The sequence below is a fragment of the Zea mays genome, chromosome 1 (genome assembly GCF_902167145.1).
Source record: "Zea mays cultivar B73 chromosome 1, Zm-B73-REFERENCE-NAM-5.0, whole genome shotgun sequence".
Taxonomy (NCBI): Eukaryota; Viridiplantae; Streptophyta; class Magnoliopsida; order Poales; family Poaceae; genus Zea; species Zea mays.
Window position 1 is genome coordinate 34,925,433 of NC_050096.1, and position 18,820 is coordinate 34,944,252.

General features: G+C 46.4%; 1 protein-coding gene across 1 annotated transcript; it reads right to left on the reverse strand.

Annotated features, from left to right (window-relative positions):
- Window positions 1-748: 748 nt before the first annotated feature.
- On the reverse strand, window positions 749-2,346 carry LOC100276586 (uncharacterized). The gene has a single exon (NM_001150340.2). The coding sequence runs from the start codon at window positions 2,113-2,115 to the stop codon at window positions 1,123-1,125; it is 993 nt and encodes a 330-aa protein (NP_001143812.2). The 5' UTR covers window positions 2,116-2,346; the 3' UTR covers window positions 749-1,122.
- Window positions 2,347-18,820: the final 16,474 nt, after the last annotated feature.

The following is an 18,820-nucleotide window of genomic DNA, read 5'->3' on the forward strand; positions in this document are numbered from 1 at the left end:
GTCGGCAGGATTAGAAAGGTGACATTAAAAACATGTTAGTATTTCAAAGAACAAAAAAAAAAGGAAAAGAAGAAGCTCCGAAAAATCCTCAATATGAGTGTCCTCGGAAAAAAAAACCGGGCTAACTAAACATGAAAACTTGTGTTCGGTTGAGCAGTGGAGGAAAATGGAACGGCTCTATTCCTATTTTCTGTATATTTGGTTTCTAATAAAAGAGGAACGACGGCTCCTCAAATCTACGTATGAAAATTTACCATTAATGGTTAGAACGCTCCCGCTCCACCAAAACGACCGGAAGCGAACGCTCTCTTGGACGTGAGTGATCTTCTCTCTTCCCTCTACGCTCATATAGTTGTCCAACCAAACAAAAAATGGAGTCGTTCCGCTCTATTTGACTCTTCAACCAAACAAAAAAAAACGGATTGACTCTGTTCTATTTGTCAAACGTGAAAATAGAGCGGTTTTATTCTCAAAAGGTGGAACAGAGCCGCTCCATTCTAGTTAAATCTCCAATGGAATGCAACCTAAAAAAATGCACATTGTCACCATTGTCTAGATTGCACAGCTAACAGAAAAAGAACTAAGCAGCAATTTCTTTCTTTCTTTCTTTTTTATTACCGGTTTCGTGCGATAGTTAATCCTGAACCACCACATTATTGCCGCTGGCTTGTCCCATCCACTTTTCCTCAACTTTGATACCAACCATCCCCAGCTACCAATCGCTGGAACTGTAGCACAGTGCATATAGCTTCATATAATCATGATAATTAAGAAACTCACGGTAACTACAGTACAGTTGTCTGATTCAAAGCCTAACCAGATCAGAATCACAATGGATCATATGTGCACTCTGGTCAGCGGGATTGGGAACGAGCCATCAAAACCATATTTAAAACGCCAAAAGAACAAGCTCTGAAGTTTCATCAACAAAAACCTGAATGGCTTCAGCCAAATTAAGCTAAGTAACATGAACAAAAAAAATCGCACCTTTTTTGCCCCCCATCGTGTAGATTGTACAGCAAGAACCAAGAAGAAGATGAACTAATAAGCGACGATTCCTTTCTTTCTTTTTACAGATTTTTTTTCCCTGCGAGAATTAGCTGTGACGACGAGTGTCGTCGATCAAACGGCGCTATGGCAGAGGCTGGACTTCCACTGCGATTGCCTGGCCTCCACCCACGCCAGGAACCGGTACGCCTTGCCGAAGACGCTGAGGAACACGAGCCCGGCGACCAGGCTGTAGGCCGCGACGCCGACGCCGCCGCCCTCCGCGGCGACCCAGCCGACGAGGTACACGGCGTCGGCGGCCACGAGCACCCAGCCCGCGGCCTCCAGCGCGGACCGCGTCCACGCGCTGAGGCGCTCCTCGCCGTAGATGCGGCACACCATCCGCGAGCAGAGCGCGAAGATGACCGCCAGCGCCGTCTTGGAGAGGCCGCGGTACCGCACCGCCGAGCCGCCCACGAGCAGCGGCTCCATCCGGCACAGGCACGACGCGCACTCCCCGGAGAAGCGGGACCACCGGAGCGCCTCCAGCCCCGTGTAGTAGGGCAGCACGACGGCGTCCAGGTACAGGCTGGCGTGCAGCACGCCGGACACCGTGGACGCCTCCAGCACCGCGTACCGGACGTCGCCGTCGGCCTCGTTCCGGAACGCCAGCGCCGACGCCTGCAGCAGCAGCAGCAATGCCGGCCCGAGCTGCGCCAGCGGGAACACGGCGTTCACCCGCTGCCCCCTGGCGAGCGCAAGCAGCACCAGCGGGAGCAGGAACGGGCCCGACGGGACCAGGTACTTCCTCCTGACGCCTCGGACGCCCGGCGCCGGCGCCGGCGCGCTGTTGCTCCCCCGGACGAGGTCGAGGACGGTGAACGCGAGGGTGGAGAGGAAGCAGTACGCGGCGAAGGCAGCGACGAGGACGCCGACGGCCGCGGAGTAGTCGCCCGGGTAGGAGCTGTCGCAGTAGTAGTGGTAGGGGCAGGTGACGAAGTCGGTGGTCTCCTCCAGCTGCCACCGCATGCACTTGAGTATCTGCCTCGTCACCGCGTCGCCGCCGCCGTGCTGAGCCGCTCTCCACGCCGATCGCCCGGCACCGAAGAGCACCTGATCATAGGACATGGTGGGTGGCAGCGAGCGACCGTTTCTTGACGTCCTTGAGCTCTCTGCCCCTACTTGTCCTTCTTCCTCCTCCTCTGCTGCTTCTTGTCCTGTTCGCTATATGCATGCCTGCATTTGGTAGCCGCCAGTGATGGCTTGCTTTCGGAGGCAACCGCTCACCTTCCTCCTCTCCGCTCCTCCTCTTGGAGGCCGGTGTGCTGCTGCTGTTGCTTGTAGGAGGAGGGAGGGGAGGGGAGAGGGGTTGCAAGTTTGGAACTGGATAGGGAAGGTTTAACTGGCGACATTGAAGGAACTTGCCAAGCGTGCCCTTTAACGTGAAGTTTTCAAACACCGTGTACTAATCAAAGCAAAGGTGCCCAGCAAAGATGTGCTCTGGATGGCTGATGCCATTAGCGAGGATTAATGGGGAGGGGGGTAGGGGTGTTTTGGGCATATGGAGCTCATGGTTTGCTGTCATGGTGGTTGGGTTTGGGTCGAGGAGGGGATGGAAGCTGAGGGATTTGTTTGACTTCGTTTCCGTGTCATGCATTGGTACAAGCAGAGGGAGGGGGAGAGCATTAGTAGTTTACATGTGTGCCTAGGCGTTAGTTCAAGTTTGTTGGGGGGTTGCATTTTCTGAGAGAGGTTTGTTGGGGTGTTTGGTGAGGATATATATAGACCAAATGGACAATTCAGCGCCTAGTTCGTCAGTGCATGATTAGGCCTGTATGATTAGCATCTACCTCTAGCTAACACGCTATTCAGTCTTGCATATGTGTGTCTGTGGTTCTTCGCATGATGGTGCTATCATTTGGATTCCAAGGCAACAGACAGGATACTCGATCGGCATGAGGAATTGGGACTCGGGAAATTATCCTGGTAGTTTGCGCAAAGCCAGATCGGCCATGATCCTGGAGCGACAAGGAAGGAGGAGTGCCCATCTGTCATGGTATATTTCCCAGTCTGACGCGCATGTCTGTCTCTGAGTCTGAGATGGTGGCCGGATGTTTGCGCAGCACAACGCGTCCTCTCATCTTTTTTTTTTTATTTTTTATAATCCAACCAGCTCTGGATCTTTCTTATGATATTCTCATCTATCCCTCACGTAGACGATCCAACTGCCCCCGTTTGATGTGTCATATGCATCATCCGGTGAGGTTGCGTTTTACTACTTGTTTATTGTTGCCACGAACGAGTTCGCACTCTTCTCCTCTCTTCCTGTTCAACCTTCTGTTATTGTCAGAACATGTGCCACATGATGGGATGGACGAAGATTGGCTGCAAACTGGGCGCTGCAATTCTATGGCAGTGTTGTTGTTGTTGTTTAGAAAAAAAAATGACGAAATCCATGGCAGCTGCCTACACATTCTGCAGTCGCACGAACAAGACGATTGCAGCAAACTTGAAGGAACGGTAAATTTGAATGGTACTGGTACGGTCTGTGCCAAGTCCAACAAAAAAGGATTTTGTCTTTGACAATGACCGTGAAAATGAAACATGGTACTCACGTACATCGGACCACTAAACCGAAAACATTTCGGCATCAAGCATACACTGCAACAGCCAGGTCATATAGTATCGGCTGCTTCTAGTTCACGACTTGTCGGTCAGAGTCTGCTCACATCATACATCACAGTGACAGGCACTTATTCCACACATGACACATCGACGCGTCCATTTCTAACCTTCACCGGTCATACGGCTCTGTCCGTGAAACACAGGCAGAATTGGAGTGATATAGTGTGTTGACTGTTCACCAGTACATCATTGTATATTGTATGATTGGAGGAATGGGATCTTATCGTTCTGGTTCCAGCGGCGAATAGAGTTGATCTTTGGCCATCCAGTTATATCCACTCTGACCTAGCTAATTGCCTTCGGGGTGATACTGAAGGTAATCACAAATACTCCCTCCGCTTCAAAAACAGTACTACCTCCATACTTTTAAATCTGACACCAAATAGTACAAATTGAACTACGGAACGTCAAATAAAAAAATAGAGGGAGTAGTTGTTTTAGCTCTTAGTTTTTATGTCTATACCTAAATGAGAGAAGACAAATCTAGACACGTATATAAAATACATCCATCAAGCCTTTGATGAATCCACCGTTGGCCTAAAACAAATTTTATTTAAGTACAGAGGGGGTATCATTTAGCTAATTGGTGGAAAGTGTAAATATGCTAAAAGAGTATGGAGCTCTAGGTATTCCAATTTTGAGGATTTGAATATACAATATGCTTACTAGGATCCTAGATTAAAAGGGCACAGATTAGAATATTACTTCCCACTATTATCCTTTAGATATCCGAAATTAACTCATACTTTATTTTTTAGCCTAGCCCATATTACACAACAAAGAACAAACCCTAACTCAATGAACCCAACACCTAACGCCTAATCCCTCATTGTTGACCGCCCTTTCTGCCCATGTTGGCTTCCTCCGATGTGCCTCGTGCATCCTTCCATGTCCCATAGGTTGTAGCACCATCGATGACTCCACGGCTGGTCGGCGGCTACCCCTTTCAAGCTCCAGTGTCCCTGGCCATTGCTCGCAGGCCTTTTTGTAATGATGTCCCTCAGTTGTCTTCCATTAGTAGGGACGTCTCAGATAGCGAGATTTTGATACATTTTGATACCGATACTCATTATCTACCGGCAGAATGTGGTTCATTTGAAAAATATATTTTCTACAGTATTATTAGAATCTAACGAAACCACATGCTACCTAAGCTAGATTGATCTTGTGAGATGGAAGTGTTTTTGGTTCTGGCTTCTTCGTTGCTACTTCCAGTTTGCTTTAAACTGGATTAATTGATGTATGTAACCCATCCGAATGCTGTAATAACGTTTTGATCTTGATGTTATAACAAAGGGGCTTGGCCCTATTAACTATTAAAAAAATTGACCATTTATCATGCCATTCATACACAGGCCCTGTATGTACTAAACTTAAAACAAGCGGGCATTCCCGAGATAGCAAGCCTTTGCTCCGTTCTGGACGTGAAATGAAATGTATGGTATGGAGCACTGCGAAATCAGGGAACTGACGACACGACGCGGTCGCAGGCAAAGAGTAGCCAAATAGGCAAAGACAACAATGAAAGATACATCCACCACTCGACCAATCTGTTGTGGGAACCTAAACGGCGCCCTACTCATATAATAATTATAGCTTTGCTCCAATCAGGCATGCTGATGGCGGAGCCCGGAGCAGGTAGAAGCGTAACAGCGAAAGGCGTCGGTCGGTAGGACTAGGAGGGATATGGAGACAAGGGAGGATGGAAGGATACTTCACTTGGCTGATGACTTGTGGAATGTGTGCAGCGGTGCAGCCCTAGAATAGTGTTGACGCCTTTTCGGAGCGCCAAATACTCAAGAAGAACCGACGGCGGTGCTCTCTGGTCAGGCGCGGACAGTCCGCGGCTTGGGTTGGACGGTCCGCGACCTGGCACAGGGGCTAGGGTTTCCTGCCTGACGGCCGGACGGTCCGCGCCCTAAGGCCGGACGGTCCGCGCGTGCGCAGGGGCGGCGGAAGTCGCCGGCGGCGGCCTGGATCTCGCTCCCGGGAGAGACCCCGTCGGGGAGGAGAGATCCTAGGGGTTGTCTAGGCTCGGGCCGGCCGACCTAGACTCCTCTAATCGGCGTAGAGTCGAAGAGAGGCGAAGAATTTGGGGATTGATAGGCTAAACCTAAACTAGACTAGAACTACTCCTAGGATAAAATGCGAATAAAAGTTGTATTGATTCGATTGTTTATTACAAATCGGTCGTAAACCTCTCTTTATATAGAGGAGGGGGGCTGGACCCTTTACACGACTGGATTCCGGGTTAATTCCGCAAATCTAGCCAACAAACATAGCACAAAACTCGGAACCCTAAACTGCTCTGCGCATGCGCGAACCGTCCGGCCTACAGGCGCGGACTGTCCGGTCCGCGGACCGTCCGGCCGCTCAATATGGTGCTCAACATATGCCCCCTGCCTTTTGGTGGAGCTGAGCAAACCAAAAGCAACTAACTCGATGTAATTACATCGGTTCTCTTAGGCATCCTGCCACATACTAGGATGTCACTGTTTGAGGAAACGCTCATTCAAAGCCTTAGGCAAGTCCTTGCCTTGTAATGTTTGTAGCAAATAGGCGTTGCCAGACATCACCTGTTTTACTTTATAAGGGCCTTCCCAGCTTGGTGACCATTTCCCGAACTTCCGGTCTTTATTCCTTAGAGGCAGAATGGTCTTCCACACCAGGTCCCCTACTTGAAATGATTTTGCTTTGACCTTCTTGTTGTAGGCCCTGGCTACCATGATTTTGTCCTTTTCTATTGCTCCCAAAGCTATCATCCTTTTGTCAGTCACCTCATCAATATTATCCATCATTGAATCATAATAATCGGTAGCAGTTAGATCATTTTGTCTGGCGAACCTGATAGTATTCAAACTTATTTCCATAGGCAACACTGCTTCCTGCCCATAGACAAGCTCAAAAGGAGATACTTTAGTAGCCCTATGTTTAGATATTCTATGAGCCCATAAAGCCTCTGTAGGAAACGGGTGACGCCTAAGAGGGGGGTGAATTAGGACTTCTAAAACTTTCGCTAAACTAGGCCACAATTAAATCCCTAGAGCAAAACCTATGCAAATAGTCAAACTAGAATGTGCAAACTAGGTTTTGTCTAAGTGTTGCTATCTCTACCGCAAAGGCTAAGTTTCAATCTACACTAGATATGTATGAATACAAGATTCAAACTTAAATGCTTAATATAAATGCGGAAACTTAAAGAGCAAAGTAGAGAAGCAAACTCTCGTGGATGACGCTGGTATTTTTACCGAGGTATCCGGAACCGTGCAAGGTCCCGACTAATCCTCGTTGGTGCCCCTACGCGAAGGGAAGCCCACGCGAGGGCCAAGCACCTCGGTCGAGTAACTCCGTAGAGAGCCGCGGGCCTTCTCCACACGCAAGTGGTGCTCCGCTTCCGGCTCCTCTCGGACGCTCCCCGCCGTCTCCACTATCGAGCTTCCGGCCGAAACGCCGCGGGCCTCGTTCCCTCCGGTACACGGTGGCGGCCGTGACACAAACGCGGTTGTCACGGTCTCGCAAGACTCTCGCCCCACTCGGTACAATTACAATGGCTCACGCAAGAGCCGAGGGGTTGTGAGGTTTATCTAAACTCACTCAACAATCTAGGGTTCACCTAGAGCAAGCGCTAAAGCGGTCTAACTAACCTAAGCACTTCGGAAAGCACCTACGCTAATCACCGAGTGATTCTATTAAGCACTTGGGTGTTTGAGCACTTGGAAATGTCTACAATATGCCTTGGTAGGTTGCTTGGGCTCCCACACTTGAGAATGACCGGTTGGGGTGGTATTTATAGCCTCCACACACCCAACTAGCCGTTGAACAGAAAGCAGCAGCTTTCTGTCGTCGGGTGCACCGGACAGTCCGGTGCACCACCGGACACTGCACAGTAGATGTCCGGTGCACGCCACGTCAGCCGACCGTTGGCGCCTGTAGCAGTCGACCGTTGGATCCGACCGTTGCCTTCTGCCCGTTGGCACATCGGACAGTCCGATGCACACCGGACAGTCCGGTGCTACAGCCAGAGAGCGCATGTCTACGGCCTCTCTGCGCAGACTGTCCGGTGCCTCACCGGACAGTCCGGTGCACACCGAACACCAATGTCCGGTGCGCCACCAGGCGCTGGCTGACAGCCCTCATCTTGGATTTCTTTGCTGATTTCTTCGGGCTTCTTTGTTCTTGAGTATTGGACTCCTATGCATCTCTTTATGTCTTCTTTTGAGGTGTTGCATCCTCATTTGCCTTGGTCCAATTTTCTTCGCATCCTATGAACTACAAACATAAACACTAGAAAACTTATTAGTTCACGGATTGTGTTGTTCATCAAACACCAAAACTCAATTAGCCAAATGGCCCGGGGTCCATTTTCCTTACAATCTCCCCCTTTTTGGTGATTGATGACAACACAACCAAAGCAAGCAAATAATACAAGTATTTGAATGAAAATATCCATTTTACTTGCTAACATGCATGGATGTCCCCACAATGTGATATTATGGACTTAAGCCTCCCCCTAACTCCATAATTCACTTACTTCCTATTTTTGGACCAAATAACCAAAACAACTTAAAAAACCATTTGTAGATATAAAATTTTAAATAGGTGGTGTTTGGTGTTTGATATATTGCTTTGGTCCCTAAACTTCTCCCCCTTTGGCATCAACCACCGAAAAGGAAGACATTAAAAGCATGTAGGAAGTAAATAAAAGCTTGCCCTCAACAAGAATTGAATCAAATGATATTGCTAGAAGGATATTAAGTTAAGCCATGAATGATACCACATGTAGGAATCCTTAAAAGATTACTCCCCCTAAATGAGTATTCTCCTTTAGAAAGAGTTTTTCTCCCCCTTTAGAGATGAAGAAATACTCCCCCTGACAGAGATCCTCTACTTAGGAAAAGAGCATGTGAAAATTAGAGGTGCAAGACATGATTTGAAAAGACTGGCTTCCCTTATGCATAGGTAACGGAATATGAGTTAACTACTTATGCATTTTTAGCAACATGGAAGCATATGATATGAAATATAGTCTAATCAAATGTTTGGAGAAGACATGTAAATGATACTGAATGTAGTCTCAAAAGATACCAATTGAAGATCAATGGAGAGCTTGAGAGACATGAGAGTTCTTGGAGATTTTTGCAGTGGAAGATTGTTGTCTTTCTCCGGGGACTTCATTTTTCTTACAATGAGACTATCACATGAATAGACTTAAAAAGGTGTTAGTCTCAAAGTGTTAGATTATAGAGTAACCTCCCCCTAAAGGTGTGCATACAAGTTTTGAATACTTGTAGGAGACATGCACTTTGATTTGATATCTAGAGGGGCAAATTATCCATAATCCAAACTTTGGCACATATAAGTTAAATGATACACTTTGTAGAAATCAAAAATTTCAATTGATGCATCATTTACTATGGAGTGATATAGAGGCTATGTGCCGTGCTTAAATAAACATTTCAAGCCATGTAGGTTTGCTTAAGTATATGAATTAAAAACAAGCAATCCTACCATATGATTCACCTAGTATGCATAATTTAAAACAAAGGTAAATAACAAATGTAATACTAGGCAAGAAAGGTAAACTAGATACAAGGTAAATGGATACGCATATCTAAAAACAAGAGATACAATAAATCTAGTTACCTTAGTCATGGGTGGGAAATTTGGGTCCAAAATTTTCACTAACCCACTTGGCAATAAACTTGATCCAATATGATGTATCCCATGATATACATCCCAACTTTGCCAAGTCTCCAAATTTCCCGAAGACCTTCGGTCCACTCACTTCCCTTTCGGGATCCAAACCTTCTTGGTGCTTTTCATGGTTGAAATTATCTCCTTTGGCACCCAGATGCGTTTGGCCCCCTTTCCTTTGTTGGCTTGCTTGTTGGCCTTGATTGCTATCACCTTTCCGTTCTTTTTCTTCTTGATCAAATATGGTGTAGCATCCTTTTTGTTCACCTTTTTGATGTAGGTGTTGGAGATTTTGCTTGATGGCTTTTGCTTGAGCTTTTGCCTTTGTTTATCCCCGGTCATCGCCTTGCATTGGAAAGATTTGTGGCCTTCCTTGTGGCATAGCCTACAAATCACAGTTTCTCCCTCCATAGGCTTGTTCACTCCCGCAGTGGTGTTATCCTGTGGAGGTCGAATTTGTTTGGCTTTGCCTTTCTTGTCATACAAAGCCTTACCAAGGCGAGCCACTTCTTGCTTTAATTGTTCATTTTCCTTTGCAACCTCATCCGAACATGTCTCTACAACAATATTCTCAACAACGACTTGGTTGCAGGGGTTAGAATCATCAATTAAATCAAAGCAGGAAGTAGAAGCATCTTTCTTAATTATTTCAGGCATTTCAACTAAAGATGCTGCTGGGGTGCTACCAATGTTTTCTAGCTTAGTAGTTAGCTCATTGTTGTGTATGCTAAGAATTTCCATTTTCTCTAGCAAATTTTTAATAGCTTCTTGGGAGCTAGCTAACTTAGCCTTAAGTTTTTCATTCTTTTTAATAAGGCTATCATCGGTAGCAGTGGATGGAGCACTAGATTCTAATAGCTCAATTTTAGTTGATAGCTCACTATTTAAGTTTGCAAAAGTTTCAAATTTTTCTAGCAAACCTTTGTAATCATTTTGAGAGCTAACCAACTTATTTTTCAAAGTTTTAAGTTGAGCTTTTTGCTTAGTGCAAACATCCTGGAAAAATTCTACGGCTTCTGCAAGCTCATCTAGAGAGGGCTTTCCCTCACCTTCATCATCACTACTACTGTCATCACTAGAGGATGGAATACTTTTGTTACCTCTTGCCATAAGGCATTTGTGTGATGACCGTGATGATCGTGACGAGGACCGGTGGTTGCGCGTCCTTGGAGGTTCATCTTCACTTGAAGAACCATCCCAAGTTCTAACACTTGTTAGCGCCTTGCCTTTGCTCCTCTCCTTTTTGGGTTTGGCCATATTTGGACAATTGTCCCTGAAGTGGCCCTTCTCCCCACATGCGAAGCATCCTCTCTTCCTTTGCTTTTTCCTGTCAATGTTAAAGAGAAGATCCTCGACCTGCAGGGGCACACCCATTAGATTAATCTTGCGGATCATCCCCATTACCTTTCCGACGCGTCGGATTGTCTCTTCGTCCTCGGAGGATGATGTGCATGGTTGATTATCTTCATCATCATCACTTTCTTCTTCCTCCTCTTCTTCACTTGAGGAACTTGGAGTGGGAGCCTTCTTTTTGCCCTTCCTTTCATCACATGCAAAAGCATATTGTCTTGAGGAAGTTGGCTCCTCTCCCCGACTTATTTTTCGCGACATCTCAAAGGCCGCGATTTTCCCAATCACAATGGTCGGGGTCATGTTGCTCAAGTCCTCCATGTTGTGAAGGATGGTGATGATGCTCCCATATCTTTGTTGTGGTAGCAGGGAGATAATCTTCCTCACAATGTCCGCATCACCTAGCTTATTCATGCCAATAGAATTGAGCTCATTGATTATTAGATTCAAACGAGAATACATGTTTCTAACAAGCTCATCATCTTTCATAGCAAAAGAATTATACTCATTTAAGACTAGGCAATGTTTTTGTTCACGGACATTGGATGTGCCGTCATGGAGCTCATGCAATTTTAGCCAAATCTCATTAGCAGTTTTCAAGGTAAATACTTGATTAAAAATATCCATGCTAAGAGATTCATACAAGCAATTTTTGGCTCTAGCATTTAAATGAATTTCTTTTTCCTCACTCGTGGTGGGTTTCTCGGGATTCTTGAGGGGTTTCATCCCGTCACGAGTGACTCTCCAAACACCTAGATCAACGGCCTCTAGGTAACAAGCCATTCTAGCACTATAATATGGGAAGTTAGTGCCGTCGAAGTGTGGTGGCCTATGGGTATCCATCCCTTCCTCTAGAAAAGCGTCGGCTCTTTTTAGCGGTGAAGCTAAAGCGTTTCAAATGAGCCAAACCGGCTCTGATACCACTTGTAGGAAACGGGTGACGCCTAAGAGGGGGGGATGAATTAGGACTTCTAAAACTTTCGCTAAACTAGGCCACAATTAAATCCCTAGAGCAAAACCTATGCAAATAGTCAAACTAGAATGTGCAAACTAGGTTTTGTCTAAGTGTTGCTATCTCTACCGCAAAGGCTAAGTTTCAATCTACACTAGATATGTATGAATACAAGATTGAAACTTAAATGCTTAATATAAATGCGGAAACTTAAAGAGCAAAGTAGAGAAGCAAACTCTCGTGGATGACGCCGGTATTTTTACCAAGGTATCCGGAACCGTGCAAGGTCCCGACTAATCCTCGTTGGTGCCCCTACGCGAAGGGAAGCCCACGCGAGGGCCAAGCACCTCGGTCGAGTAACTCCGTAGAGAGCCGCGGGCCTTCTCCACACGCAAGTGGTGCTCCGCTTCCAGCTCCTCTCGGACGCTCCCCGCCGTCTCCACTATCGAGCTTCCGGCCGAAACGCCGCGGGCCTCGTTCCCTCCGGTACACGGTGGCGGCCGTGACACAAACGCGGTTGTCACGGTCTCGCAAGACTCTCGCCCCACTCGGTACAATTACAATGGCTCACGCAAGAGCCGAGGGGTTGTGAGGTTTATCTAAACTCACTCAACAATCTAGGGTTCACCTAGAGCAAGCGCTAAAGCGGTCTAACTAACCTAAGCACTTCGCAAAGCACCTACGCTAATCACCGAGTGATTCTATTAAGCACTTGGGTGTTTGAGCACTTGGAAATGTCTACAATATGCCTTGGTAGGTTGCTTGGGCTCCCACACTTGATAATGGCCGGTTGGGGTGGTATTTATAGCCTCCACACACCCAACTAGCCGTTGGACAGAAAGCAGCAGCTTTCTGTCGTCGGGTGCACCGGACAGTCCGGTGCACCACCGGACACTGCACAGTAGATGTCCGGTGCACGCCACGTCAGCCGACCGTTGGCGCCTGTAGCAGTCGACCGTTGGATCCGACCGTTGCCTTCTGCCCGTTGGCACACCGGACAGTCCGGTGCTACAGCCAGAGAGCGCATGTCTACGACCTCTCTGCGCAGACTGTCCGGTGCCTCACCGGACAGTCCGGTGCACACCGGACACCAATGTCCGGTGCGCCACAAGGCGCTGGCTGACAGCCCTCATCTTGGATTTCTTTGCTGATTTCTTCGGGCTTCTTTGTTCTTGAGTATTGGACTCCTATGCATCTCTTTATGTCTTCTTTTGAGGTGTTGCATCCTCATTTGCCTTGGTCCAATTTTCTTCGCATCCTATGAACTACAAACATAAACACTAGAAAACTTATTAGTTCACGGATTGTGTTGTTCATCAAACACCAAAACTCAATTAGCCAAATGGCCCGGGGTCCATTTTCCTTACAGCCTCAGACAAAATCTTATGCCAATGTTTAGGATTATCAGATATTTTCTTTTTTATCAAATTAATCAATGTCCTATTGCTAGACTCGGCCTGACCATTGGCCTGAGCATAATATGGAGATGAATTAAGCAGCTTAATTCTGTATAATTCAGCAAATTCACGTACCTCCTTTGACATAAAAGAAGTACCTTGATCTGTAGTTAAGGTCTGGGGAATGCCGAATCTATGAATGATATGCTCAGTTATAAACTCAATTACCTCCTTGTGTGTCATGTTCTTTAGAGCAACGGCTTCAGTCCATTTGGTGAAGTAGTCAGTGGCAACTAACACAAACCGATGCCCCTTTGATGATGAAGGATGAATTTCTCCAATAAAGTCTAATCCCCATCCTCTGAACGGCCAAGGCTTGATGATAGGATGTAATTCGGCTGCAGGGACCAACTGTAGGTCGCCGAATTTTTGACACACTTGGCAACCCTTGTAGTACTTGAAACAATCAGCTATCATACTAGGCCAATAAAAACCAGACCTTCGCAACAACCACTTCATCTTTGGAGCTGATTGATGAGTACCACAAATTCCCTCATGTACTTCGGCCATGGCTAATATAGCGTCATCTGGGCCCAATGAAAGGGAATTAGGCTTACACCTAGTTCCTAAATAATTTTGGTGGTTGAATTGCCCAACACAAATGATTGGACTAACTAGTTTGCTCTAGTGTACAAGTTATACAGGTGCCAAAGGTTCACAACAAGCCAATTAAAAAGACCAATGTTGGGTTCCAAGTAAAGAGCTAAAAGCATACCGAAGTGTGCCCTGGTCTGGCGCACCGGACATGTCCGGTGCACCACCGGACATTCTACAGTACCTGTCTGGTGCACCAGGGGACTCCGCGCTGAACTCCTCAGCTTCGGGAATTCTCAGAGCCGGCGCGCTATAATTCACCGGACTGTCCGGTGTACACCGGACAGTGTCCGGTGCTCCAAAGGGACGCGGCTCTGGAACTTGGCAGCCTCGGGAAAATCAGAACGGCTGCTCCGCTATAATTCACCGGACTGTCCGGTGTACACCGGACTGTCCGGTGAACCAGCAGAGCAACGGCTACTTCGCGCCAACGGTCACCTGCAGGCGCATTTAATGCGCGCCAGAAGCGCGCAGAAGTCAGGCATGCCCATACTGGCGCACCGGACATTGAACAGTAGACCGGACATCCAGGCGGGCCCAGAAGTCAGAACTCCAACGGTCAAATTCCAACGGCATTGGTGACGTGGCTGGCGCACCGGACATGTCCGGTGTGCACCGGACTGTCCGGTGCACCATACGACAGACAGCCTCCACCAACGGTCAAGTTTGGTGGTTGGGGCTATAAATACCCCAACCACCCCACCATTCATTGTATCCAAGTTTTCCAGCTTCCAACCACTATACAAGAGCTAGCATTCATTACAAAGCACACCAAAAGAGATCAAATCCTCTCCCAACTCCACACAAAGCATTAGTGACTAGTGAGAGTGATTTGTAGTGTTCATTTGAGCTCTTGCGCTTGGATCGCTTCTTTTCTTTGGCATTCTTTCTTGTGAACAAACTCTCACTTGTAATTGAGGCAAGAGACACCAATTGTGTGGTGGTCCTTGCGGGAAGTTTGATTCCCAAGTGATTTGAGAAGAAAAGCTCACTCGGTCCGAGGGACCGTTTGAGAGAGGGAAGGGTTGAAAGAGACCCGGCCTTTGTGGCCTCCTCAACGGGGAGTAGGTTTGCGAGAACCGAACCTCGGTAAAACAAATCCGTGTGTCACACTCTTCATTTGCTTGCGATTTGTTTTGCACCCTCTCTCGCGGGCTCGTTTTTTATTTCTAACGCTAACCCAGCTTGTAGTTGTGTTTATATTTGTAAATTTCAGTTTTGCCCTATTCACCCCCCCCCTCTAGGCGACTATCAATTGGTATCAGAACCCGGTGCTTCATTAGAGCCTAACCGCTCGAAGTGATGTCGGGAGATCACGCCAAGAAGGAGATGGAGACCGGCGAAAAGCCCACTACAAGCCACGGGAGCACTTCATCGGAAGAGTCCCGCACCAAGAGGAAGGAGAAGAAAGACTCCTCCAAAGGAAAAGAGAAGAAATCTTCTTCACACAAAGAGAAGAAGGAGAAGTCTTCCTCCCACAAGCCTCGTCGGAGTGGGGACAAGAAAAAGAGGATGAGGAAAGTGGTCTATTACGAGACCGATTCTTCATCGGCATCCACCTCCGGCTCCGACGCGGCATCCGTCACTTCTAAGCGCCAAGAGCGCAAGAAGTATAGTAAGATTCCCCTACGCTACCCTCGCATTTCTAAACATACACCTTTACTTTCCGTCCCATTAGGCAAACCACCAACTTTTGATGGTGAAGATTACGCTAGGTGGAGTGATTTAATGCGATTTCATCTAACCTCACTCCACAAAAGTATATGGGATGTTGTTGAGTTTGGTGCACAGGTACCATCCGTAGGGGATGAAGATTATGATGAGGACGAGGTTGCCCAAATCGAGCACTTCAACTCTCAAGCAACAACAATACTCCTCGCTTCTCTAAGTAGAGAGGAGTATAACAAAGTACAAGGGTTGAAGAGCGCCAAGGAGGTTTGGGATGTGCTCAAAACCGCACACGAAGGAGATGAGCTTACAAAGATCACCAAGCGGGAGACGATCGAGGGGGAGCTCGGTCGGTTCCGGCTTCGCAAAGGGGAGGAGCCACAAAATATGTACAACCGGCTCAAGACCTTGGTGAATCAAGTGCGCAACCTCGGGAGCAAGAAATGGGATGATCACGAAATGGTTAAGGTTATTTTAAGATCACTTATTTTTCTTAACCCTACTCAAGTTCAATTAATTCGTGGCAACCCTAGATATACACTAATGACTCCCGAGGAAGTAATCGGGAATTTTGTAAGTTTTGAGTGCATGATCGAAGGCTCGAGGAAGATCAACGAGCTTGATGATCCCTCCACGTCCGAAGCTCAACCCGTCGCATTCAAGGTGACGGAGGAAAAGAAGGAGGAGTCTACATCAAGTAGAACACCCATCGACGCCTCCAAGCTCGACAACGAGGAAATGGCGCTTGTCATCAAAAGCTTTCGCCAAATCCTCAAGCAAAGGAGGGGGAAAGACTATAAGTCCCGCTCCAAGAAGGTTTGCTACAAGTGTGGTAAGCCCGGTCACTTTATAGCTAAATGTCCATTATCAAGTGATAGTGACAGGGGCGACGACAAGAAGGGAAGAAGAAAGGAGAAGAAGAGGTACTACAAGAAGAAGGGCGGCGATGCCCATGTTTGTCGGGAGTGGGACTCCGACGAAAGCTCTAGCGACTCCTCCGACGACGAGGACGCCGCCAACATCGCCGTCACCAAGGGACTTCTCTTCCCCAACGTCGGCCACAAGTGCTTCATGGCAAAGGACGACAAAAAGAAGAAGGTTAAATATAAATCCTCCACTAGATATGAATCCTCTAGTGATGAAAATGTTAGTGATGAGGAAGATAACTTGCGCTCTCTTTTGCCAACCTCAACATGCAACAAAAAGAGAAACTTAATGAATTGATTAGTGCCATTCATGAAAAGGATGATCTCTTGGACACCCAAGAGGACTTCCTTATTAAAGAAAATAAGAAGCATGTTAAGGTTAAAAATGCTTATGCTCTAGAAATTGAGAAATGTGAAAAATTATCTAGTGAGCTAAGCACTTGCCATGAGACACTAGACAACCTTAGAAATGAAAATGCTAATTTGTTAGCTAAGGTTGATTCTCATGTTTGTACTTCAAATCCTAGAGATGTTAATGATGATTTGCTTGCTAGGATTGAAGAATTGAACATTTCTCTTGATAGCCTTAGAATTGAGAATGAAAAATTGCTTGCTAAGGCTAAAGATTTTGATGTTTGCAATGTTCTATTTCTAACCTTAGAAGTGAAAACGATATACTACATGCTAAGGTTGTAGAATTAAAATCTTGCAAACCCTCTACATCTATCGTTGAGCATGTATCTATGTGTACTAGATGTAGAGATGTTGATATTAATGCTATTCATGATCACATGTCTTTAATTAAACAACAAAATGATCATATAGCAAAATTAGATGCTAAAATTGCCAAGCATAACTTAGAGAATGAAAAATTTAAATTTGCTAGAAGTATGCTCTACAATGGGAGACGCCCTGGCATCAAGGATGGCATTGGCTTCCAAAGGGGAGACAATGTCAAACTTAGTGTCCCTCCTAAAAGATTGTCTAATTTGGTAAAGGGCAAGGCTCTCATGCCTCAGGATAACGAGGGTTACATTTTGTATCCTGCCGGTTATCCCGAGAGCATGATTAGGAGAATTCATTCTAGGAAGTCTCACTCTGGCCCTAACCATGCTTTTATGTATAAGGGTGAGACATCTAGCTCTAGGCAACCAACCCATGCTAAGTTGCCTAAGAAGAAAACTCCTAGTGCATCAAATGATCATGACATTTCTTTTAAAACTTTTGATGCATCTTATGTTTTGACTAACAAATCCGGCAAAGTAGTTGCCAAGTTTGTTGGGGGCAAACACAAGGGCTCCAAAACTTGTGTTTGGGTACCCAAAGTTCTTGTTTCTAATGCCAAAGGACCCAAAACCGTTTGGGTACCTAAAGTCAAGAACTAAAATTGTTTTGTAGGTTTATGCATCCGGGGGCTCAAGTTGGATACTCGACAGCGGATGCACAAACCACATGACAGGGGAGAAGAAGATGTTCTCCTCCTACGAGAAAAACCAAGATCCCCAACGAGCTATCACATTCGGTGATGGAAATCAAGGTTTGGTCAAAGGTCTTGGTAAAATTGCTATATCTCCTGACCATTCTATTTCCAATGTTTTCTTGTAGATTCATTAGATTACAATTTGCTTTCTGTATCTCAATTATGCAAAATGGGTTACAACTGTCTTTTCACTGATGTAGGTGTCACTGTCTTTAGAAGAAGTGATGATTCAATAGCATTTAAGGGTGTGTTAGAGGGTCAGCTATACTTAGTAGATTTTGATAGAGCTGAACTCGACACATGCTTAATTGCTAAGACTAACATGGGTTGGCTCTAGCACCGCCGACTAGCCCATGTTGGGATGAAGAATCTTCATAAGCTTCTAAAGGGAGAACACATTTTAGGACTAACAAATGTTCATTTTGAGAAAGACAGGATTTGTAGCGCATGCCAAGCAGGAAAGCAAGTTGGAGCTCATCATCCACACAAGAACATCATGACGACCGACAGGCCGCTTGAGCTACTCCACATGGATCTATTCGGCCCGATTGCTTACATAAGCATCGGCGGGAGTAAGTATTGTCTTGTAATAGTGGATGATTATTCTCGCTTCACTTGGGTATTCTTTTTGCAGGAAAAATCTCAAACCCAAGAGACCTTAAAAGGGTTCTTGAGACGAGCTCAAAATGAGTTCGGCTTAAGGATCAAGAAAATTAGAAGCGACAACGGGACGGAGTTCAAGAACTCTCAAATCGAAGGCTTCCCTGAGGAGGAGGGCATCAAGCATGAGTTCTCTTCTCCCTACACGCCACAACAAAATGGTGTAGTGGAGAGGAAGAATCGAACTCTATTGGACATGGCAAGGACCATGCTTGATGAGTACAAGACTTCGGATCGGTTTTGGGCGGAGGCGGTCAACACCGCTTGCTACGCCATCAACCGGTTGTATCTACACCGAATCCTCAAGAAGACATCATACGAACTCCTAACCGGTAAAAAGCCCAATATTTCATATTTTAGAGTCTTT

Excerpts from the sequence above, each read along its gene's own strand:
- LOC100276586 (NM_001150340.2), bottom strand. The coding sequence starts at position 2,115 with ATGTCCTATGATCAGGTGCTCTTCGGTGCCGGGCGATCGGCGTGGAGA.